The sequence below is a fragment of the Prosopis cineraria genome, unplaced genomic scaffold (genome assembly GCF_029017545.1).
Source record: "Prosopis cineraria cultivar Desert tree isolate PC_DT_omini unplaced genomic scaffold, ASM2901754v1 PC13, whole genome shotgun sequence".
NCBI classification, from domain to species: Eukaryota; Viridiplantae; Streptophyta; class Magnoliopsida; order Fabales; family Fabaceae; genus Prosopis; species Prosopis cineraria.
This window is the reverse complement of record NW_026555344.1, coordinates 6,108,854-6,127,796: the sequence shown is the minus strand read 5'-3', so window position 1 is coordinate 6,127,796 and position 18,943 is coordinate 6,108,854. Positions and strand designations below refer to the sequence as shown.

Sequence of the window (18,943 nt, the reverse complement as noted above, 5' to 3'; positions counted from 1 at the left end):
CGCACAGGAAGGCACGGTGATGGCTGTGTGGATAGCCAAGTGGGATAAGAATAAATTTAGAATATTAAGATTTGATTGAATTAAGAAATTGTTAAAGGCCCAGAAAATTGTGGGAAGAAAAAGGTAAAAGGATGAGATTGTCTGAAATGACAGGCTCGTCCTCTGCGTTTTCATATTTTGTGTCCGAGTCTGATGAATAAAAAAATTATGAAGTTATATATTTATCGATTGACAACTCCGAGATGTTCCTTCCCATGTTATACTAAAATTAAAAAATAAAAGAAGAATTGCATTGATCCATATAAAAAAAAAATTATTACCAAAGCGTCTCATCATGAGTTTTATAAAATATTTTTAAATCTTAAATCTAATATATTGACAACTTGTAAAATGATCGTTTTATAGTTATCAATATCCTTAATTAAATTGTCAATAATTGATTAAAAAAATTAAGTTGTCAATACAATAAATTTGAGATTTAGGAGTACTTCCTTTAGTCCACTTTATTAGCCATCTTTTAGAAAAGAGAAATGGTCTACTTTATAAATAATTAAATTGATAGTAATATTTTATTTCAAATAAAATATTCAAATTACCTTTAAAAAGTAAGAGAGAGAAACAAAAAATGATATTATATAATTTATTTATTTTTAAATGTTATGTTTGTAATTTTATTAAATTTTATTCTTTATATTTTTATTATATTAATATTGATGAGATTAATAAAAATAATTTATAAATAAAATTGAAAAAAATGTTTTATAAAATTTATAAAATTTTTTAATAATAATTTTTTATATATGAAATCTCAATGTAATTTTTTCAGTAATAAAGTTTGGCCACACGCAGTACAAGACCAAGATATGACATGACCAAACGGCCGAGGATTGCACTCCAAAGTTAAAAAAAAAAAAACAAACAAACAAACAGATTTTTGGCCTCTTTCACTGGTTCGTCTTGCCAGTGCCCGATTATGAGTATTCCAAAAAAAAAAAAGAAATGAATATAGTTTTTTTTTTATAACCATGCAAGGAATATAATATTTTGGAGCAGGGGTTGTGAATTTACAATGGGCTTAATCTGTTATTGGGCTTTATTAAATTGGGTTAAAAAAGCAGCCCAAATACACCTTTCATGTCCACAAACAATCCCATGAGGTCGGTTAAGGAGGTCCATCAGAGTCTCATGCAGTACTCTCTCTCCTCTCACCTGCTGAAAAGGGCGAATGACAAACAGAGACAAAAGCCGACAAGAAGAAGATAATTAACCCACATTTGTAGGTTTGTATCTAAAGTTATAACTCGTTATGGTTATCACTCTAAAGATGATTCCATAATTACGCTTTGTCACTAATCTGAAAAGAGTGCATATTGTGTTTGATTAAGACTTCCCAAGCCGTAACATTTTATGAAAGTTTCTCTTGTATACTTTGGAGAGTTCACCCACTCAGGCAATGATGTGATGTGACCATTAAGTCGTGTAAGTATTCTTTTGTATTGCGCTTGTTTTCGTACTCAACAATGTCGATTCGGGAGGAGCAAGTTTCACCACGTTAAACCAATTGCTACTACCAATTCTCTTAGTATATTACCCTGTATCCTAATAAAAGATTTCTTAGATAATGTTTACAGTTGTTTTTTTTTTTTTAAGATGAAATGGGAAATCTTATATCATTGTTTTGAAAATTTTTTTAAAAGATGGTGAAATGACTTGGGGTGACCTTTCAAATCATTCCTTACCATCATAATCCCATTTTTTCACTTCTAATTTGGGAGATTGAAGATGGAATGATGTAATATAAATAATATAATAATATTATTATTATAAAATTACCCTTATCTTTCTCATTCTCTCACTCTTCCTTATCGTAAAATTGGAAAATATAATTATATCCAACTCAAATATATTAATTTTTGTAATTATTCTTAAATAATGATTAAATAAATCATTTATTCTTTTAATAAACTTCCAAAAAAAAAGGGAATGTTCTTTTCCATTTTATCTCGTCTCACTTTTCTCCATTCTATTCCATTGATAACTGTTTCTTTTCATTTCATGCGTATGCTCTCAAATATTCCCTTCCATGTGTCTTGAAGGTTTGCAAGGCTTTGACTCATTAGTAACAAATCCAGTCCTTTTGAGGCAGGTTTGAAAGTTAGGACTCCATGGAGAAACAGCTATAGGACTAAGGAAGGTAGTGAGAGGACTTGGAAGGGAAGTGAGAGGCAAGAGATGCCAGGTACAAAGTAGTCTTGCAAGACTGAGGTTAAAGAGATATGGAGGTGTGGTCATGTAGCGTTATAGAAGAAGAAGGTTAACACCATTTAGTGCTTCTTCTTTTCTTTTCTTTTTTTTTTGGTTGAGGGTGGAATTGTACGATTATTTTAATTAAAAATAGTGGGATGATATTATATTTTTTTAATACTTTAAAATATCAATTACATTTCGTTAAAAATATTCAAGATAGATTTGTATTTTAATAACCCTTCAATTTATTTAATGGTAGGTGGAATAGAAAAGGTATTTGAGAATGAAAAGGAAGGTAAGAGTGAAATTGAAATAAAGTCGTCTGGCTTAAAATAAATAAATAAATACTATATATGTCTCATGATATACTTTATGAAGTTTAAAAAAAAAAAGAGTTATATTATTCATGAGTGTTCCGAATAAAATTCAAAAAACACACTGAAAATTTAAAGAGCAAACCATAAAAAGAAAAGAAAAAAGTGACCACAATATATTGAGATTCCGAGAAGACATATTGGTTTTTTATTCTTATCACTTTCCTTTTGGGCTTGAATTTTTTTGATCCCCTCCCCCCTCTCTTTGCTTTTATAGTTGAAACATATGTGCGTGGAATATTTGGTTTGGTCATCTTTCACGATATAATTAAAACTTAAAAGGAATTGGGAACTGATGCAGATTTGCAACAAGTGCGAGCCCATAATTTTGATTGTTTTTTTCTATTTTTTTTAAATTTACCCCTACTTTTTTTTTTCTGTGGGGTCAAATTTGTCATTTGATGGGTCTAATAGAAATGATTAATTTCTCATATGACCAATCTTGGTTTGAACCCCACTGAGATAGATACTTATATTTATTAACTTTGAACAGGATCATCTCCAATAAAAAAATATACATACATAATAAAAAAAATGGTAGTAGAAACCAATCTCCCTCTCATATACAGGGTAAAAGGCAAATTCCTTCAAGCTAGGTTGTGTCATGCACAAAAAAAAAATTAAAAATTAAATTCTCAACCACTTACTTTGAAAATAGAGTTTTTGCCACTCATATCAATATCAACATGAGTTGGTAATTTTCTCCTACTTTAACTAAGTTAGAGAAAATCCGTTGTATTTTATATGTGGATGATCAGCGGCCCGATTAGCTAGTTGTGAATTTTTTTTATATGTAAATTCCTCTTTCCTAGTTATAAGATCCTACTTTTAACTAGGGCTGTGCATGGGCAGGGTTGGGTAGGGCAATCCATTAACCCGATGCCCTGCCCTAAATGTCTTCGGGCAAAAAAACTATGCCCAAAACCCGATCCTACCCGAAAGATGCCCGACTTTGGAGGGGCCGGGCCGGGCAGGGATCGGGCACCTCGGGCAGGGTCTCCAACCTTGCCCTACTGAAATAAAAAATCAGAACCATCCACACAAATCTGAAATACACCGTAGCAAATTAATTATTTCCATCAATAAATCACTTCAAGCTCTTATTTTAAAAGTAATAGATTGTTAAATATCACTAGCAAAAATATTATGGTGTCATCAAAAAACTTAATGGCAAAACAAATATGGAAAGAATTTTTCATGCAAGTCACAAGTGCTGTCCAATTCCAAATTCTAAGAAATATAAAATATTTAACCTAAGGTTTACAAACTTGACCATCAAGGCATCTAAAAAAAAAGAACTACCATTTATGTCCCCATCAAGTTAAAAAATTATATCCTAAATTATTATTTTTATAAAAAATATATTATATCTCGGGCCGGGTAAGGTCAATTGGTTGGATACCCCAGCCCTAAACCCTGCCCAACCCGAAGATCGGGCTCAGCCCGACCATGCCCAAGCAGAATTGGGCAATTTTTTTAAGGCTCGGGTTGGGCATATTTTGCTCGGGTCGGGCCGGGCATCTCGGGCTCATGGGCATCCTGCACAGGCCTACTTTTAACATGAGGCCTTTACAAAATTTCATAAAATATTTATTATTCTTTCTCAAGTGTCATTGTCTCTTCTACTGCTCCTAACCAAGGACTTCTTCGTTTCCCCTCCAATGAACTGTACTTAATTAACAAAGAATAAGTTTAGGATGTTGTAAAAAAAATTATGCATTTAACTAATTCTCTTAATATATAACTAATTTTGATATCCGGCACTTACATTACAGTGTAATAAATTACTTGCTTATAATGAGAGTGGTATTAAGAACATAGAGAACAAAAAAAAAAAAAACTATTAAAGGAAATATAAGCAAGAAAAATAGAGTTATGTAAAAATTGTGTTAGGAGTTAGTATTTCAGGTTAAACTTGATGGGCCATCTCAAGTAAAGTTGGAAAAAATTTTAAGGTTAGGCTTTGTAAAATTATATATTTTTAATGTTCTATTTAAGCCAGTTTGAAGAGACTTGAAAAAATTCAAGTCAAGTTCCATTAAGTTGGAGGTTTTCCTTGAATACCCCAATAATATTTTACTTTTTTTATTAAATATTAATTAATTTTTTTAAATTTTAGTATCTTTTATATCTTTTTACTAGTCAGTATCTTTTTATATTAAAATATCATATATTTAAGTATATTATTATAAATATTTCAAAATTAGTTAATAAATTTATTCCCTCACCCTCTAGATACAAGGTTGTCCTAGCCAATTTAAAATGTATAAGAAAAATAGATAATTTTGTTATTTGTAACTAATATGTAGTGAATTTGTAAACTTTTTAAAAATATCTCTGCCATTTGATTATTAAAATTTAATATATAGAGATAAAAATATTTCAAAAAATATGAAATCATGGGAAAGAAAAATTAATATTAATATAAGAGATAAAAAGTGAATGTAACCTTATATAATTAGAAGCAAACCAAACTCTCAAACGGATCTTATATTTAACAGCAAATAGAGCATTAGGGAAAACCATAAATTAGTAATAACCTTTAATCGTATGGTTTAGCAACGATATATGATAACCAAGACTAAATTAGAGTTAATTAAACCCTTCCCTAAGTGATCATGACCATTAATTGTTAATTGCCGAAAAAATGATAATTAGGTTATCTCTGAAAAAGTTACGTTTTTAATTAAACTCCTCCTCCTCGATCTTCTTATTCTTTAATTTGTTTTTTAAAAAATATTTTTCTCATCCCCAAACATTGAGTAAAACAATTTCCATGTAAATACAAGCAATTAAGGATAATTGGGATTGGGATGAGGGGAGAGGATAGAAGTAAATTTTGCTTAAATAACAAATCATGGGATAGAATTTTTTCCAAGTACACTTTTTAGAATACAAATGGGAAGAAAACGATAATTCAATGTAATAGATTGTGGGGCAAAAAAAAAAATGTAATAGAGTGGGAAATTATATGATCTTGCATGGGAAAATATGCTATGGGTATATGCAAAAGGCCCCCTAAAATGACGGGTATTTGCAATATGGGTCATATTTGCTTTTGCTAATTCAGAATATGTCAAAACATGAGAAATTTTATATGATGAAGCATTTGATCATAATAAATTTATAGTTTATATGACAATTGTTTAATTATCATATAAAAGAGAGATGACTATATATGACGCTTTATATTGATAAAAGTGGCCATTTTTTTCCATTTCTGTTGTAATTCTGTTTTAGTGGACAAAAAGCCCCTCTCTTACTTTCCACAAAACCCAAATTAATAGTGATGCGAGGCTCAAAAGAAAATAACAAAACAAGACGTAAAAGCATGAAAGCATCGCCAAGTCTTTTGGGCTTTTAGAACACACACCCACACACAAATAAATAAACTAATAAAATTACAATGCTAGAAATATTGAAGGAAAAAAAAAAGGTGAGCTTGCCAAGAATATTCTTGGTGTTTTCTGGTAATCAAGGAATGGAAGTGCAATTCCCACGTGGCTCTAACTCAACTCTCACTTTTTGGGCCAAAAAGTAAAAGCAAAAACAAAAAAAAAAACTCAATTTCTTTATAGGGAGAGATTTTAATTAGTTTGATGTAAAAGAAATCAATAAGAACTTATTAAAATCTTCCCTCCCCTCTATTTGCCTTAAATCAAACATACCATTAAACATTAATCAAGTAGGTGTGGCATAAATGATAGCAGTATGAGCCATTTAAATATCATTTTAAAGCTTGATTTTTGGAGATATGCATGGACAGCATTGCTCGAGAGATTAGTCTCATCATTGTTGGCTGTACAGATATCTTGAAAAACAATCACACACACACACACGCACGCGCGCACACCATTAGATGTTAGTTTCCTTTTTGTGGTCAAATCACAATCATATTCCATCCACTCGCAAGAACATTATTTTTAAGAGTTATTTTGCCATACAAGTTGAACACGATAACTCTCCAGAATTAAATGAATTCTTCCTGTAAAAAAAAAAGGTACCGAAACAACAAAAAACACACATGGAAAAGAAGAACTCAAGAGATAGAAAATGGATGTTTGAAAGCTCAAGAGTAGTGAGTTTTGAACACTTTACAAGAACGCCTTATATAGGCAACAGATTGACATGAATGTTGGGCATCATTTCACAACATTAAAAACTTTTTAGAGTTTCTAAACATTGAAACAATGAATTTGGATATGCTATTAAACACTGTAGATTTTGAAGTTTGCAATATATTTTTAATAAGAGTCCAATATCACATCTTACTCACATATAATGTATGTACACTTACACTCATCTTCTTGGTTCATCTCACTTACCCAAATTCTCATCTTTAACATTCACACAATATGATGTTTCTTTTGACACACATGTACATAAAATTATAATGACATTCACATCTACAAAAATAATAAAGTAAAATAAAATCCTTACGTTGTTGGCTATAAATACCCTTCTTCTCTCATGTCCCAAAACATGCACTCTTGAGATTGATTCTGAAGAGTTTCAAGGATCAAGAATCACCATTCACAATAGTGACTGCGACAATTAGGTCGTTGATGAGCTCTCTGCTATTGATTTGTTCAACCAGCTTCACCCTACCATGCCTTGGAACTCTCTCATGGTTGACTTAGCTTTTCTCCTTCGAATATTCCTCTCTGGTTCTTCGATCCATTTCTTTCTATTTTACTCTCTGATTTGCGATAAAATCATTGTGGAAGATCTACGTTTGGTGTTGCAAGATAGGACGATGATGGAGATTCATTCATGAGGAAAAACCATTGAACACATCGCTCAAGTTTTGAAGAGGGTTCCATTACATCCCATAATAGTACCTGCAATTAAAGTAGCCCGTGCTTTAGGGTAATTAGTTAGTAGAGATAAGAGTTTGTACAGCAAAATATTGTTTTGTTATGAATTAATTAAGTTGAATGAGAATGGATTTGTGTGTTGTGTGAGCAGGTGTGATTTGAGGACTGCAAGTAATGCAAATGTGTTCTTCATTGATACCATATTGGAGCACCAAGGAATAAAGCAGTGTTTCTTAGAGATTAACATGAACACAAGCTTCATTGATAAGGAAGGAAAGTTAAGAGTTTTGCCTTATCATGACTCCTCCAAATCTCCCCACGGTTGCGCTCTTCGTCCTCCCAACATGTGCAAGGTATTGCCATAATCTAATTTCATCATTTTTTTCATTAATAATTTATGAAAACAAATTGTATGAAAGGAGAATTGTTGATGACATTATTGATAATCAGCTGGTTCAACCAAAAGCTGGCTTCTGGTCCTGGCCAACTTCCAAATAGTTAATCGTTGAAAACCGTTAAAAATGGTGAAAAACCAGTCAAAACATTAATTTGTTGATAATTAACTAGTTTGGCAAAATTCAACCAAAAAAAATAGTTTGGCAAAAAGTCTTCCACAAATCATTTGTTGGGGGGTGTTCTAAAAAAAATTTTGGGAAAAATTTGCTATGATATATGGATCCATGATATAAAAATTTAGCTCCCATTTCTTAGACCTAAAAGAAGCATTATATTCCCTATGTATTTTTTTAGGAAGAATTATATTGAGATTCCCACAATATAGTCAAATGCTCTTTAAGGTTCATGAACAACTTAGGAGAGAAAATTAATAAGGGACAATTATATTGAAGTCCCACACAAAAAAATTAATTACTGCAAGATCTATTGACAATTAAACTAACTAGATGAATCTTGCAATAATTAACTCCCTTATTTGGGACCTAACTGTAATTCTCCCAAATAATAATTAATAACAGACCTTGTAATATTTAATTATATTTTGTGAGACTTGTGTGCAATTCTCTCCCTCTTTTTTAATGATAGTAGTGATGACTATTTAGAAGTAAATAAAAATTATGTTTTATTCCATGAAAGGGACAAATCATAGAGAGGATTCAAGATTCAGTAAGGGAAGACGGAAGACAAAAGAGGATAATATATATATGGGAGATAGGAGTGGAGACTATTGCCCAAGCCTGAAGCTCAAAGGCTCTTTCTTTGTGATGCCAAGAAGGAACTTCCCATTGTGGCAATTAATAAGCAATAATGACACTTCAATTCTCAAAGTTTAAGTTTGTGAGGGTAGTAATGGCCAAGATTTTGAGAGTGTTTTACTTCACTTGATTCACACAATACTATCTCATGAGAACCAAAGCTTCTCCTCTCAACAATTGGTTCCACCTTCTGGTTGCAAGAAGCTCCTCAGCCTCTCCCACTCCATCAATGTACCATCTGAAAATAATTGTCACGCATTTGCATGTTGAATATTTTATTTTATTTTAAAAAAGCACAAAGAAACATAATGTTCTCAGCATTTCACGTACGTGGAAAAGTTAACATGATAATGAATCCAAAACACCTTTGGGAGCAACAAAGTGCAAACCAATGCCCAAAAGGCTAAAACCGTTAAAGCCTCGCGATGCCTCTTGAAGTGTTTGTTATATAATTGGGCATCGAAGAAATTTAAATTTAAATTTAAATTTTAAAAAAATCATTATATTCACAATGTATAAATGTTTTTTTTGTTGTTGCACACAAGCATCCTCCCACGAGAGGCAACCATGTCATGAGATAATAAACTCTTCTATTAAATTTAATTTTTATTAATAATATTTAAATATTGTTATTGACGAATATAATATCGTACAATCTATGAGAGATGGGTCTCTCCATTTTTTATCATCATTTTCCTTCCACTTCTTAATCATAACTATTGATATCATTGCATAAATTAATTTTTTTTAGTCATAAATTTAATGAATGGTCGTGATTAAGAAATGAGAAGAAAATGATATTAAAAAAAATGAAAAGACTTCTCTCCCACAATTAACGTAATCGACTACACCAAATGAGAGAATGTTTATCCCTCTAATATTGATATTCATGTATTTCTGTGAAGTTTTTCTCTTTTAATATTTTTTTCATCTGATTATGTTTTATGAAATATGAAATATTATTTCTATTACTTAAAAAGATAAATTTCATGACATTCATCGATTCTTAAGATAATATAAGAATCCATTTTTATTTAACAGCTTATTGATTTTCAAGAGATTTGAAATCTTCAACTCAACTTTAAAGTTGATTGATATACACAAAAAAATTTTTTGGAAGAATGAGAGAAAATTCTTATGATATATATTTAATATACATTATTGATGCTTATAAGAAAATATTCCTATATTCAAATGAGTAAAGTATCCTTTCTTCCTACATTATTGTTGTTGCTAGTTTGTGTCAAATAGTTAAAAGTAGTTTATATTTTAGGAAGGAGGGATAATGTTTTAGATCTGTTCAAATATTGATATTTATGAATAGGAAATATGATTAATTCTTTTTTGATAAAGAAATTAATTTCTTTTTTGATAAAGAAATTAATTTCTTTTTTGAAATAGGCTATAATTGATCAAGTTCAAGGGCAATTCTAGTTGCTCATTGGTTCTTCATATGTGATTTTTTATTGGGCCAACACAAATAGGCTTGCAATATTGTTGATTGATTTATTGGCCCATGGAGACAAGGTCCAATCTAATTTCACAACCTCTCTTTATATATATAATCATACATACTTTCCAGCTTTGAGCCCTTTTTGATCCCAAAAAAGAAACCAAAAACCAAAAAAATGGTATGCAAGATATAATAAATTAATAATCAATGTTGCGAAAACAAGATTGGCCATTTTGACCCAAAAAAAAAATTAATTGATCGTTGAATTAATTAAGACATTAATTTATATTTCAAAAGTCAAATTGGGTTAGACTATTTATAATTAAATTAATGTATTTTAAATATTATATACTAAAAGGTAAACTAATAAAATCAAGAAAACTTATTATTAATAAAGTGATAATTCCCACATACTTCAAACTTCAAATCCATACAAACATAAATTCAATAACATAATCCAAGCACACACAAATTAATAAACTGCAATTACATTGAGGAAGACGGTCAAACTCGAACAAGATGAGGGCCTAGGGTTTTGATTCAACTACAAGAGGTTTAGGTTTTAGGATCCCATTAGCATCAGTTTCCCTTGTGTCTCAATCTTCCAAAATGGGAAAAAAATTTAAAAAAAAAGGTAAAAACGATACCCTTTTCTGAGATTGGGGAGGAGAAAAAAATAAATAAATAAAAGAAACTGTCTTGACCGTTTGAATTGTCATCATTTCCCTTAATTTTATCTAATTTACTTTTAGTTTAGACAGTTCAAAGGCCGTTCCTTCTTCCCCCGGTTTTGTATCACTTCCAGAGCTGGTTCACGATTAAATTGATCAAATCAGCCAATCTAGTTTGATTCTCATAACCTTGATAATAATTGCAACATTTTTTTAAAATAAAATCATTTCTAAAATAAAATTTTCCCCCTTTTTTCTTTTCTATTAGCAGTTAAATTAATTTTTAAAATTTTAATATATATTATATCCCATTCTACGCTAAAGCCACTAATCTTTATTTTTTTTTTGGTAAACAGTTACTAATCTTTATTTCAGGCCAAACTAATAATGTTATACATATCTTATAGTATTATTGCTTGTCGTATGTAACTAAAAGACTAAGATATGATTAATTTAAGTTTCAAAAAGACAATCACAATTGAGTCTCTAAAAGATCAACTTAAGGACAACTGTGGAGGAGCAGTTGCAAATTATACTCAACAAAAATTGCAAATAATATTGATTATCCGTTAACAACTTCAATGATTTTACCTTTTAAGAGTAAAAAAGAGTTACTATACCAAGTGGCAATACGTGATTGGTATTATCTTTGTTTTTTTTTTTCCCTACGAAAATGATTGCTACTATCTTGGAGATCACAGTGAAGACGGGAAGCAGGCATGAACTATTTTAGGTAATATAATATTATTCAAAATGAACCATGATAATACACCGTCTCGTCGTAATTATAAGCAATAACTTTTAAGTTGCATTTAGATGGTTAAATTTAGGTTGAAAATTTATACTTCAAAATCTCACATTTAAAATTTATAAATTATAAATTATATATTTAGATGATATAAAAAAATAATAATAAAATTTTTTTAAATTATATAAATAACAATTTAATTCTTCAAAATGTCATAATATTAATGAAGTCTATAAGAACCTCTTTGTCAATAACTTTTTAAGAAAAAGGACATTTTACTCTTATTGACAAATTACAATTTTTTATTCAATTTTTGTGATTTTTTGAAGAAAAGATGTCATTCTTTACATAAAAGTTATGAATGAAATTTGTTATTTTGAAAACTTATTTTTCAATAATAGAAAATACACTTGATAAATTATAATTTTTTTTGTTCAATTCTTACGATTCACAGAATAAAAGTTATTATTTATTAAACAAAAATTGTAATTGGGGCTTATTTTTCAATAACAGAAATTACACTTGATAAATTGTAATTTATTGTTCAACTTTAGCAATTTATAGAACAAAAATTTTAATTAGCAAGAGTTGTGATCGGGTCTTGTTATTTTCAATAAGGGTAAAATGGTCTTTTTTTTAAAAAGTTATTAACAAAAAGGTACCTAAGGACTTCATTGATATTATAGCATTTCGAGGAATCAAATGGTCATTTATATAATTCAAAGAAATTTTATTTTCATTTTTCCTATAAAAAATTTTAAATTATAATATTAAAATTTTTTATTTAAATCTTAAATAAAATTCTAAATTTTGAATTCAATGTTTGAATTTAAAAATAACTCGGATGTTAGTGGTTCAGTCTCAACCAGACCACTAGTTTCAAATAAGACTGAACCGCTAATGCTGCCTGAGACTAGATTGCTAGCATAGATAAGGATTGGATAATCAGCTTTCATTAAGATTGAATAGTTGACATCAAGCAGGATTGGACATTCAATCCTCATCGCTGCCACCCTGATGGAAATCAGCTATCCAATCTTAGTTAGTGCCAATAGTTTGATCCTAGTCCAATTTGCTGGTCTAGTCCTGTTTGAAACTAACGGTCCAATCCCGATTGATGTTTGGTCCAATCCAAGTCGGTGCCAACAATCTGGTCTTATTAGAAGTTGGATGTTTGGTCCCAACAATCCAATCTTGGTGGAAGTTGGTCTTCTAATCTTGATCAGTGCCAGTGGTTTGGTCCTAATGAAAGTCAATCGTGTGGTCTTAATTACTATCGGCTATCCTGTCCTGGTCAAAGTTTGTCATCTTATGCTAGTGGAAGTTTGCTCCTAATAAGCAAGTTTCCTTGAAATCAACAATGCTAACATCATGCTCCGAAATAATATTTAATACCAACTATAATTAATATTTGTGATTACATACTAATCATAGCATAGTTCTAAGGCTAGATTAGTTACCCTCATTAACCTAACACCCTTTCACATGCTTTACATCTTAAAATTTAATTATCTTTATTGTTAATTTACTTCTAATACACTTATTTAATTTTCCATTAACATGATTAACCTTTTGGGAGCCTTAATTTTTCATTTAATAAAGAAAAAATGACAATTAAGAACCCTTTAAAAATATTAATCTCAATTAAGGACTATTACATTTTAAAATCCCAGTTAAGGATCATGATCCTTAATTAGGATAAAAATTATAGTTTGTGAAGTGGGATTCACTAACGTCGCTTGAGAATTTACTAACCCGACTTGAAAAAATTTCTGACGTATATTGTGAAATAATCAAACCTCACTTAGAAATCAATTGTTTAAAAAGCGCCACTTGGGAATTCACCAATCAGACTTGAAAAAAATTTTAACGTATATTATGAAAAAATGAAACCTCATTTGAGAATCGATTGTTTAACAAAAAAACCTCAATTTGGACAAGTCACTTTTTGTTAAACAACCGTTTCCCAATTAGGGTTTCATTTTTTTATAATATACATTAAAAAAGATTTAAGTCTGGTTAGTGAATTTTTAAGTAGTGCTTTTTATTAAAGAATCAATTTTTAAGTAAAGTTTGATATTTTCACAATATATGTTAGAAATTTTTTTAAGTCGGGTTAGTGAATTCTTAAGTGGTACTTTTTGTTAAACAATCTATTCCTAAATGGAGGTTTATATTTTTACAATATACGTTGGTAATTTTTTTAAGTCGGGTTAGTGAATTCTCAAGTGGCATTAGTAAATCCCACCTCAAAAATTATATTTTTTTTATCCCATGATCCTTAATCGGGATTTTAAAATATTATGATCTTTAATTGAGATTAATATTCTTAAAAGGTTCTTAATTGTCATTTTCTCTTTAATAAATCCCAAAAATTCAAGACTTGCTTCAAGCCATAAATCATCATCTCAATATCTTACAAGCATTTTTCTAAATTCAAATAAACTCTTAATTATCACAAAAATATCCCAATTTTTTTAAACCTTTATTTTCTTAAAAAATTTCAGTTCACTACCACAAATAAATTTCTCCTTTATTTTTTTCTTTTATTAATCCATATCAACAAAGACTGACACTTGGCATATACAGTCAGTATTTAATAATCAAAGTTAATTATGTTAGGTCAAAGTTAACGATCTGATTAGTTTTACATCCATTCATGTAACGTTATAATATTTTTATTATTTTTTCACTTTATGATATTGGATACTCATGATTAATTATTTTGTAAATATTTTTACCCTTTTATCTTTTCAAATGGCATGGTATGATGTGGGTGGGTGAGGAAAATAAAAGGTGTGGGTCCTGCCAATTTTCCCCCTTTCTATTCTTTTATTATTGTATTATTATTTGTTTTTATTTATTTATTTATTCTACACAAGTTATTATTGTTGAATGGATTTTTTTAAAAAAAGTATTTTAATCCTCTTCTATAATTATTTAATATCGGATTAACATTAAATTACAAATTAGAATTAAACTCTTTACATATTTTGCTTAGATATGATTCCCATTATATTGAAATAATTCTCAAGTTAAAAATAATTTAATACATGCATGCATATATGTAAAAAATCAATCTTAGTTTAAAAATGGTGTCCTAAGTTAAATCAATAATAATATATTAAATTTAATTACCCTTAACCACTGCTAATTCTAATTAATTTTCAAAATTAAAATAGGGATGTTACAGAAGACATAAAAAATAATGAAATACCCTATAGATATAATTAAATTTAATCTTATCTTTAGTCTATAAATAAGACTAAAGGAGTAATTAATTAAAAATATTCTCAACTCTTTAGTCTTTATAATTGGAGTGAAATAACCACATCCAAAGAATTTATTATTTATTTTAAAAAAATTAACACATAAAATACATACTCCCTCTATAGTAATCAAATAACTCATACAACTCATTTTCAACCAGATAATGGATTGGTTAAAGTAATATTTTAGCCTTTTACATCATAAGAAATAACAATTGTTTGTTGGTATTTATTTGTAAACTAAGGGACTTAATAAGCATTAAATTGCTTATATGATTGTTATTTGTATTTTTTAGGTCTTTTTTTAATTTTTAAATCCTTGTCTATACTTTTTTGAATTAACAAATGATTAAAATTAATCTTTGTTAACAAAATGAGTGACATTATACCGTTTTTAATTATAAAAGAGAAACATTGAACAACAAAAAAGTTTAAGATAAGAAAGATATTGAACTACAAAAAAATTTAAGATATGTTCTGTACAAATAGTTAAAGGAAAAAAGTCCTTTAACCTAATAATTAATTATTCAAAATAGCAAAGAATGATAAAGCTAGAAAAAATTGAAAATTGAATTACCTAATTTTTTCCTTAAATTAGTTTGTTTTAGTTAAAAATATTTTATATTTGAAACCGAGGCGGTACATGATTTGGATATCTCACGTATATTTGTAATCGAAATGAATTGAGAAACATATGCTTTTAATTTAACCTTCTAATTACATATAATACACACACATGTAACTCATGGGGAGTAGACATTTTATTTTATTAAAAAAGAAATAGTTCTATCATTTTTATTGCCAATAAAAGTAAGTTTAGCTGGTAAAAGTTTATCTCATAATTCAACAAATTGTAAGGCCAAATTTCACTTTATGAGGATTTTATTAGCATTTTTATAAACGCTTTTTAAATTTAGATGTGTGTTCTGGTGAATTTAAGGTCTAACTCACCTAATTTTTTTTACAAATAAATTAAATTTTTTTTTTTGTGTGTGGAATTATTAATTAAAAAGCCAGCTATGGAGTTTCCTTCTTGTGCTCACGTTTCGAATCCCTTTTTGAGGCTCCTGAATAGGCACCCATCCTTCACATACAAGAGTCACTCTCTCTTAGCCCTAGCTTGGTCAAAATGGAAGTATATTCTTATTCTGGTCAAGCCTCATTGAATGAGTTACCAAACAATTTTCGTCGTGTCCCCACTCTTGGACCATTTGGTAATTTCATTATTTCTGCAAATTGGTGTTGCCTTAAATATTCACCCATTTTTATCTGCAATTTCCCAAACCCTACTTTGCTACTAACTTTTTTATTTTCTCTTGTTTTTGGAGACTTACAAACAAGTTTTAAAATAACGAAATTAATTCTTTTATTAGTCTCATTCATATGTCAAACGTTGTATTTACAAGCAGTTAGAATTTATAAATAATTAATTTTTTATTTGAGATATATATATGTAATTCTTCCTTAAAAAAAATCAACTTCCCCTTTGCTTAACCCCCCAATGTCTCCTCTTTCATTTTTGTCCCTTCTCTCCCAAACTATATAAGGCCTTGTTTCGTTTGTAGAATTGAAGGGTACAAAAATAGAAAAGAAAAGATGAATGAAATGAAAAGGAAAAAAATATATTATGATTCAAAATGAAAAAGAAATGCATTTCTAATAGTTGGTTTTATGGAATTGTGAGAGGATAAAAACAAAAACACCCTTAAAATAATAAAAATTTTATATTAAATATAATTATAATATTTTGTTGTTATAAATGATTTCTTTTACTTTTAACATCTTTGTAATAGATTAATCTCTACTGTTGATGAAAGATACTCTTTATATTATTTTAAAAAAATTTTGACAATTCATTTTTTTTTAATTTCATATAGTATATTATACCAAAAGATGTAAATGCCCTTTTCATAAGCCTATTCCTTTGATGGAAAGGCATGAAGTAGAACAAACAAAATATGGTAAAATGATCCCTAAAGCAAATAATTTCTAAGGTACAACCAAACGGTTACTTATTAGTCCTCATTAATTTCTCATTCCCACTTGCCCCGAGAGCTTTTTGAAGTTTGATCAATGCTTGTGCATTCAGCTTTTTCACCAGCAATTTCTTTAGCAAAAGCTGCATGATTAGTTATATACTCATACACTTAACATTAATTTGAAAACAAAACAACAAACAGGAAGAAAAGTGAAAAAAACAAAAACTAGCTTATTCATATTCTCACTAAGCATTGACCATAAAATAAATAAAAAGAACCTCGCTAAGCTTGTAAATTGTAATATTTCCCGGAATCTAAAGACCCCACTTTTGTTATTTTTACGTGCAAGCTTACATGTTTTTCCCCTATAAATACCATGCCCTGATCACAAGCATTGTCTCACGCAGCATCATTAGCTGATAGTATTTTGCTTACCAGAAAATCAATTTCTGTGAACTCGAAAATGGCAGGGATTGTAGTGATTTCTGACTTTGATTCAACAATAATTGATTGTGATAGTGATAACTGGGTTCTTGATCATTTTGGTTTAACTGACAAGTTCTATCAACTCCTTCCAAACACACCTTGGAACCCCTTATGGTTTTCTTTTCTTTTCCTCTGTTTCTTGCTTTAATTTCTCTGTTCTGCAAAATGATTCTGAGTTTCCATTTGATCTGAAACTGTTCAGGATAAGACAATGAGCGAGCTTCATTCACAAGGTAAATCCATGGAACAAATTGTACAAGTTCTGAAACGAACTCCAATGCATCCTCACATTGTTCCTGCCATTGAGGCAGCTTACTCTCTCGGGTCTGTACTTCTCTGTTTCTCTTTTTCTCTGTGTTTTTCTCTTCATTTTCTTTCGTTTTTTCCTGCCTGCCAAACCAAAACTTGTGTTTTTATGTTCTGTAGGTGTGATCTGAAGATTGTTAGTGACGCCAATATCTTCTTTATTCGGACAATTCTGGAGCATCATGGCGTGTCGGATCGTTTCTCAGAGATAATAGCAAACCCCAGCTTTGTTGATGAAGAAGGGAGGCTCAGGATTTTTCCTTATCACGATTATCTAAAATCTTCCCATGAATGCAATCTATGTCCTCCAAACATGTGCAAAGTAAATTTCATTCTGATTTAACTCACTTTGAGATAATATTAGACTCAATACTAGTCCATAACGTATGATTATTAAACTTTGTTGATTTATGTACCTCCGAGACATGAAAATGCAGCAACATTTGGGGGGAAAGTTTTCACCTGAAAGAGTTCTGATCTGACTCAATCTGAATTAGTTAAAACTATTGTTTACCATCAAAAAAACATACATACATTTACTCCATTTGTTAGTTAATCAATGTGTGACTTTCCAATACATTATAATAATAATACTCTCTGGTCCTTATATATATATATATGTGTATGTATGTATGTATTTTTTTCAACCCAACTCTATAAAACATGAAATTTTAATTTGAAAAATGATCTTATACAGGGAAAGATCATAGAAAGGATTCAGAAGTGTGTTGCAGAAGAAGGGAAGAGCAAGAAATTCATCTATCTTGGAGATGGAAGTGGAGACTTTTGCCCAAGCTTGAGGCTGAAAGACACTGATAGTTTAATGCCGAGGAAGGATTTTGCATTGTGTGACTTGGTTTCCAAGAACTCCAACAGCATTAAAGCAGAGGTGCATGGTTGGGTTGACGGGGATGAGCTCATGCAAGTGCTGCTCCGTATAATCAACAGTCATCATCCAGCAATCAAAAGCAGTGAGGATTCTACTCCAACCATGGCCGTTGATTGCAAGAAGATGGCGGGACCCACTCCCATGGATGCTCCTAAAAACCTGCCTCAAGCCATACCAGTTCCTCCGTTAAATAGCAGCTGATAATGTTGAAGCAAAATTAATTAGTTGCTTGCCAATTATCCATTTTTAGCTCTTGCGCTGCTGCAAATTTTGCAGAATAAGGCTGTGTTCCGTCTATGAATCTTGATGATGACTAAGAATATAATGAATAAAAGCATGCATTTTACCGTACAATTTGAGGAAGTTAAGCACCTTATGTCCATTGTCCAATCATATATTAACATCAGTGAAAAATATATAGTTTCTCACATGGCACTAGTTCCAGTTATAAGGCTTGGTTTAATTGATCGATGAAGTTAAATTACCTTATTAG

General features: G+C 29.8%; 1 protein-coding gene and 1 pseudogene across 1 annotated transcript; both read left to right on the top strand.

Annotated features, from left to right (window-relative positions):
- Positions 1-7,230: 7,230 nt before the first annotated feature.
- On the top strand, positions 7,231-8,727 carry LOC129290979 (inorganic pyrophosphatase 1-like; annotated as a pseudogene).
- An 8,462-nt stretch (positions 8,728-17,189) lies between these two features.
- Positions 17,190-18,804, top strand: LOC129291445 (inorganic pyrophosphatase 2-like). Its single transcript, XM_054928797.1, has 3 exons — positions 17,190-17,579; positions 17,682-17,883; positions 18,259-18,804. Exons 1-3 carry the CDS (start codon positions 17,467-17,469, stop codon positions 18,649-18,651), a joined length of 708 nt encoding a protein of 235 aa, XP_054784772.1. The 5' UTR covers positions 17,190-17,466; the 3' UTR covers positions 18,652-18,804.
- Positions 18,805-18,943: the final 139 nt, after the last annotated feature.

Excerpts from the sequence above, each read along its gene's own strand:
- LOC129291445 (XM_054928797.1), top strand. The coding sequence starts at position 17,467 with ATGAGCGAGCTTCATTCACAAGGTAAATCCATGGAACAAATTGTACAA. Across the intron at positions 17,580-17,681 it reads GAGGCAGCTTACTCTCTCGG|GTGTGATCTGAAGATTGTTA; the intron begins GTCTGTACTTCT and ends TATGTTCTGTAG. Across the intron at positions 17,884-18,258 it reads GTCCTCCAAACATGTGCAAA|GGAAAGATCATAGAAAGGAT; the intron begins GTAAATTTCATT and ends GATCTTATACAG.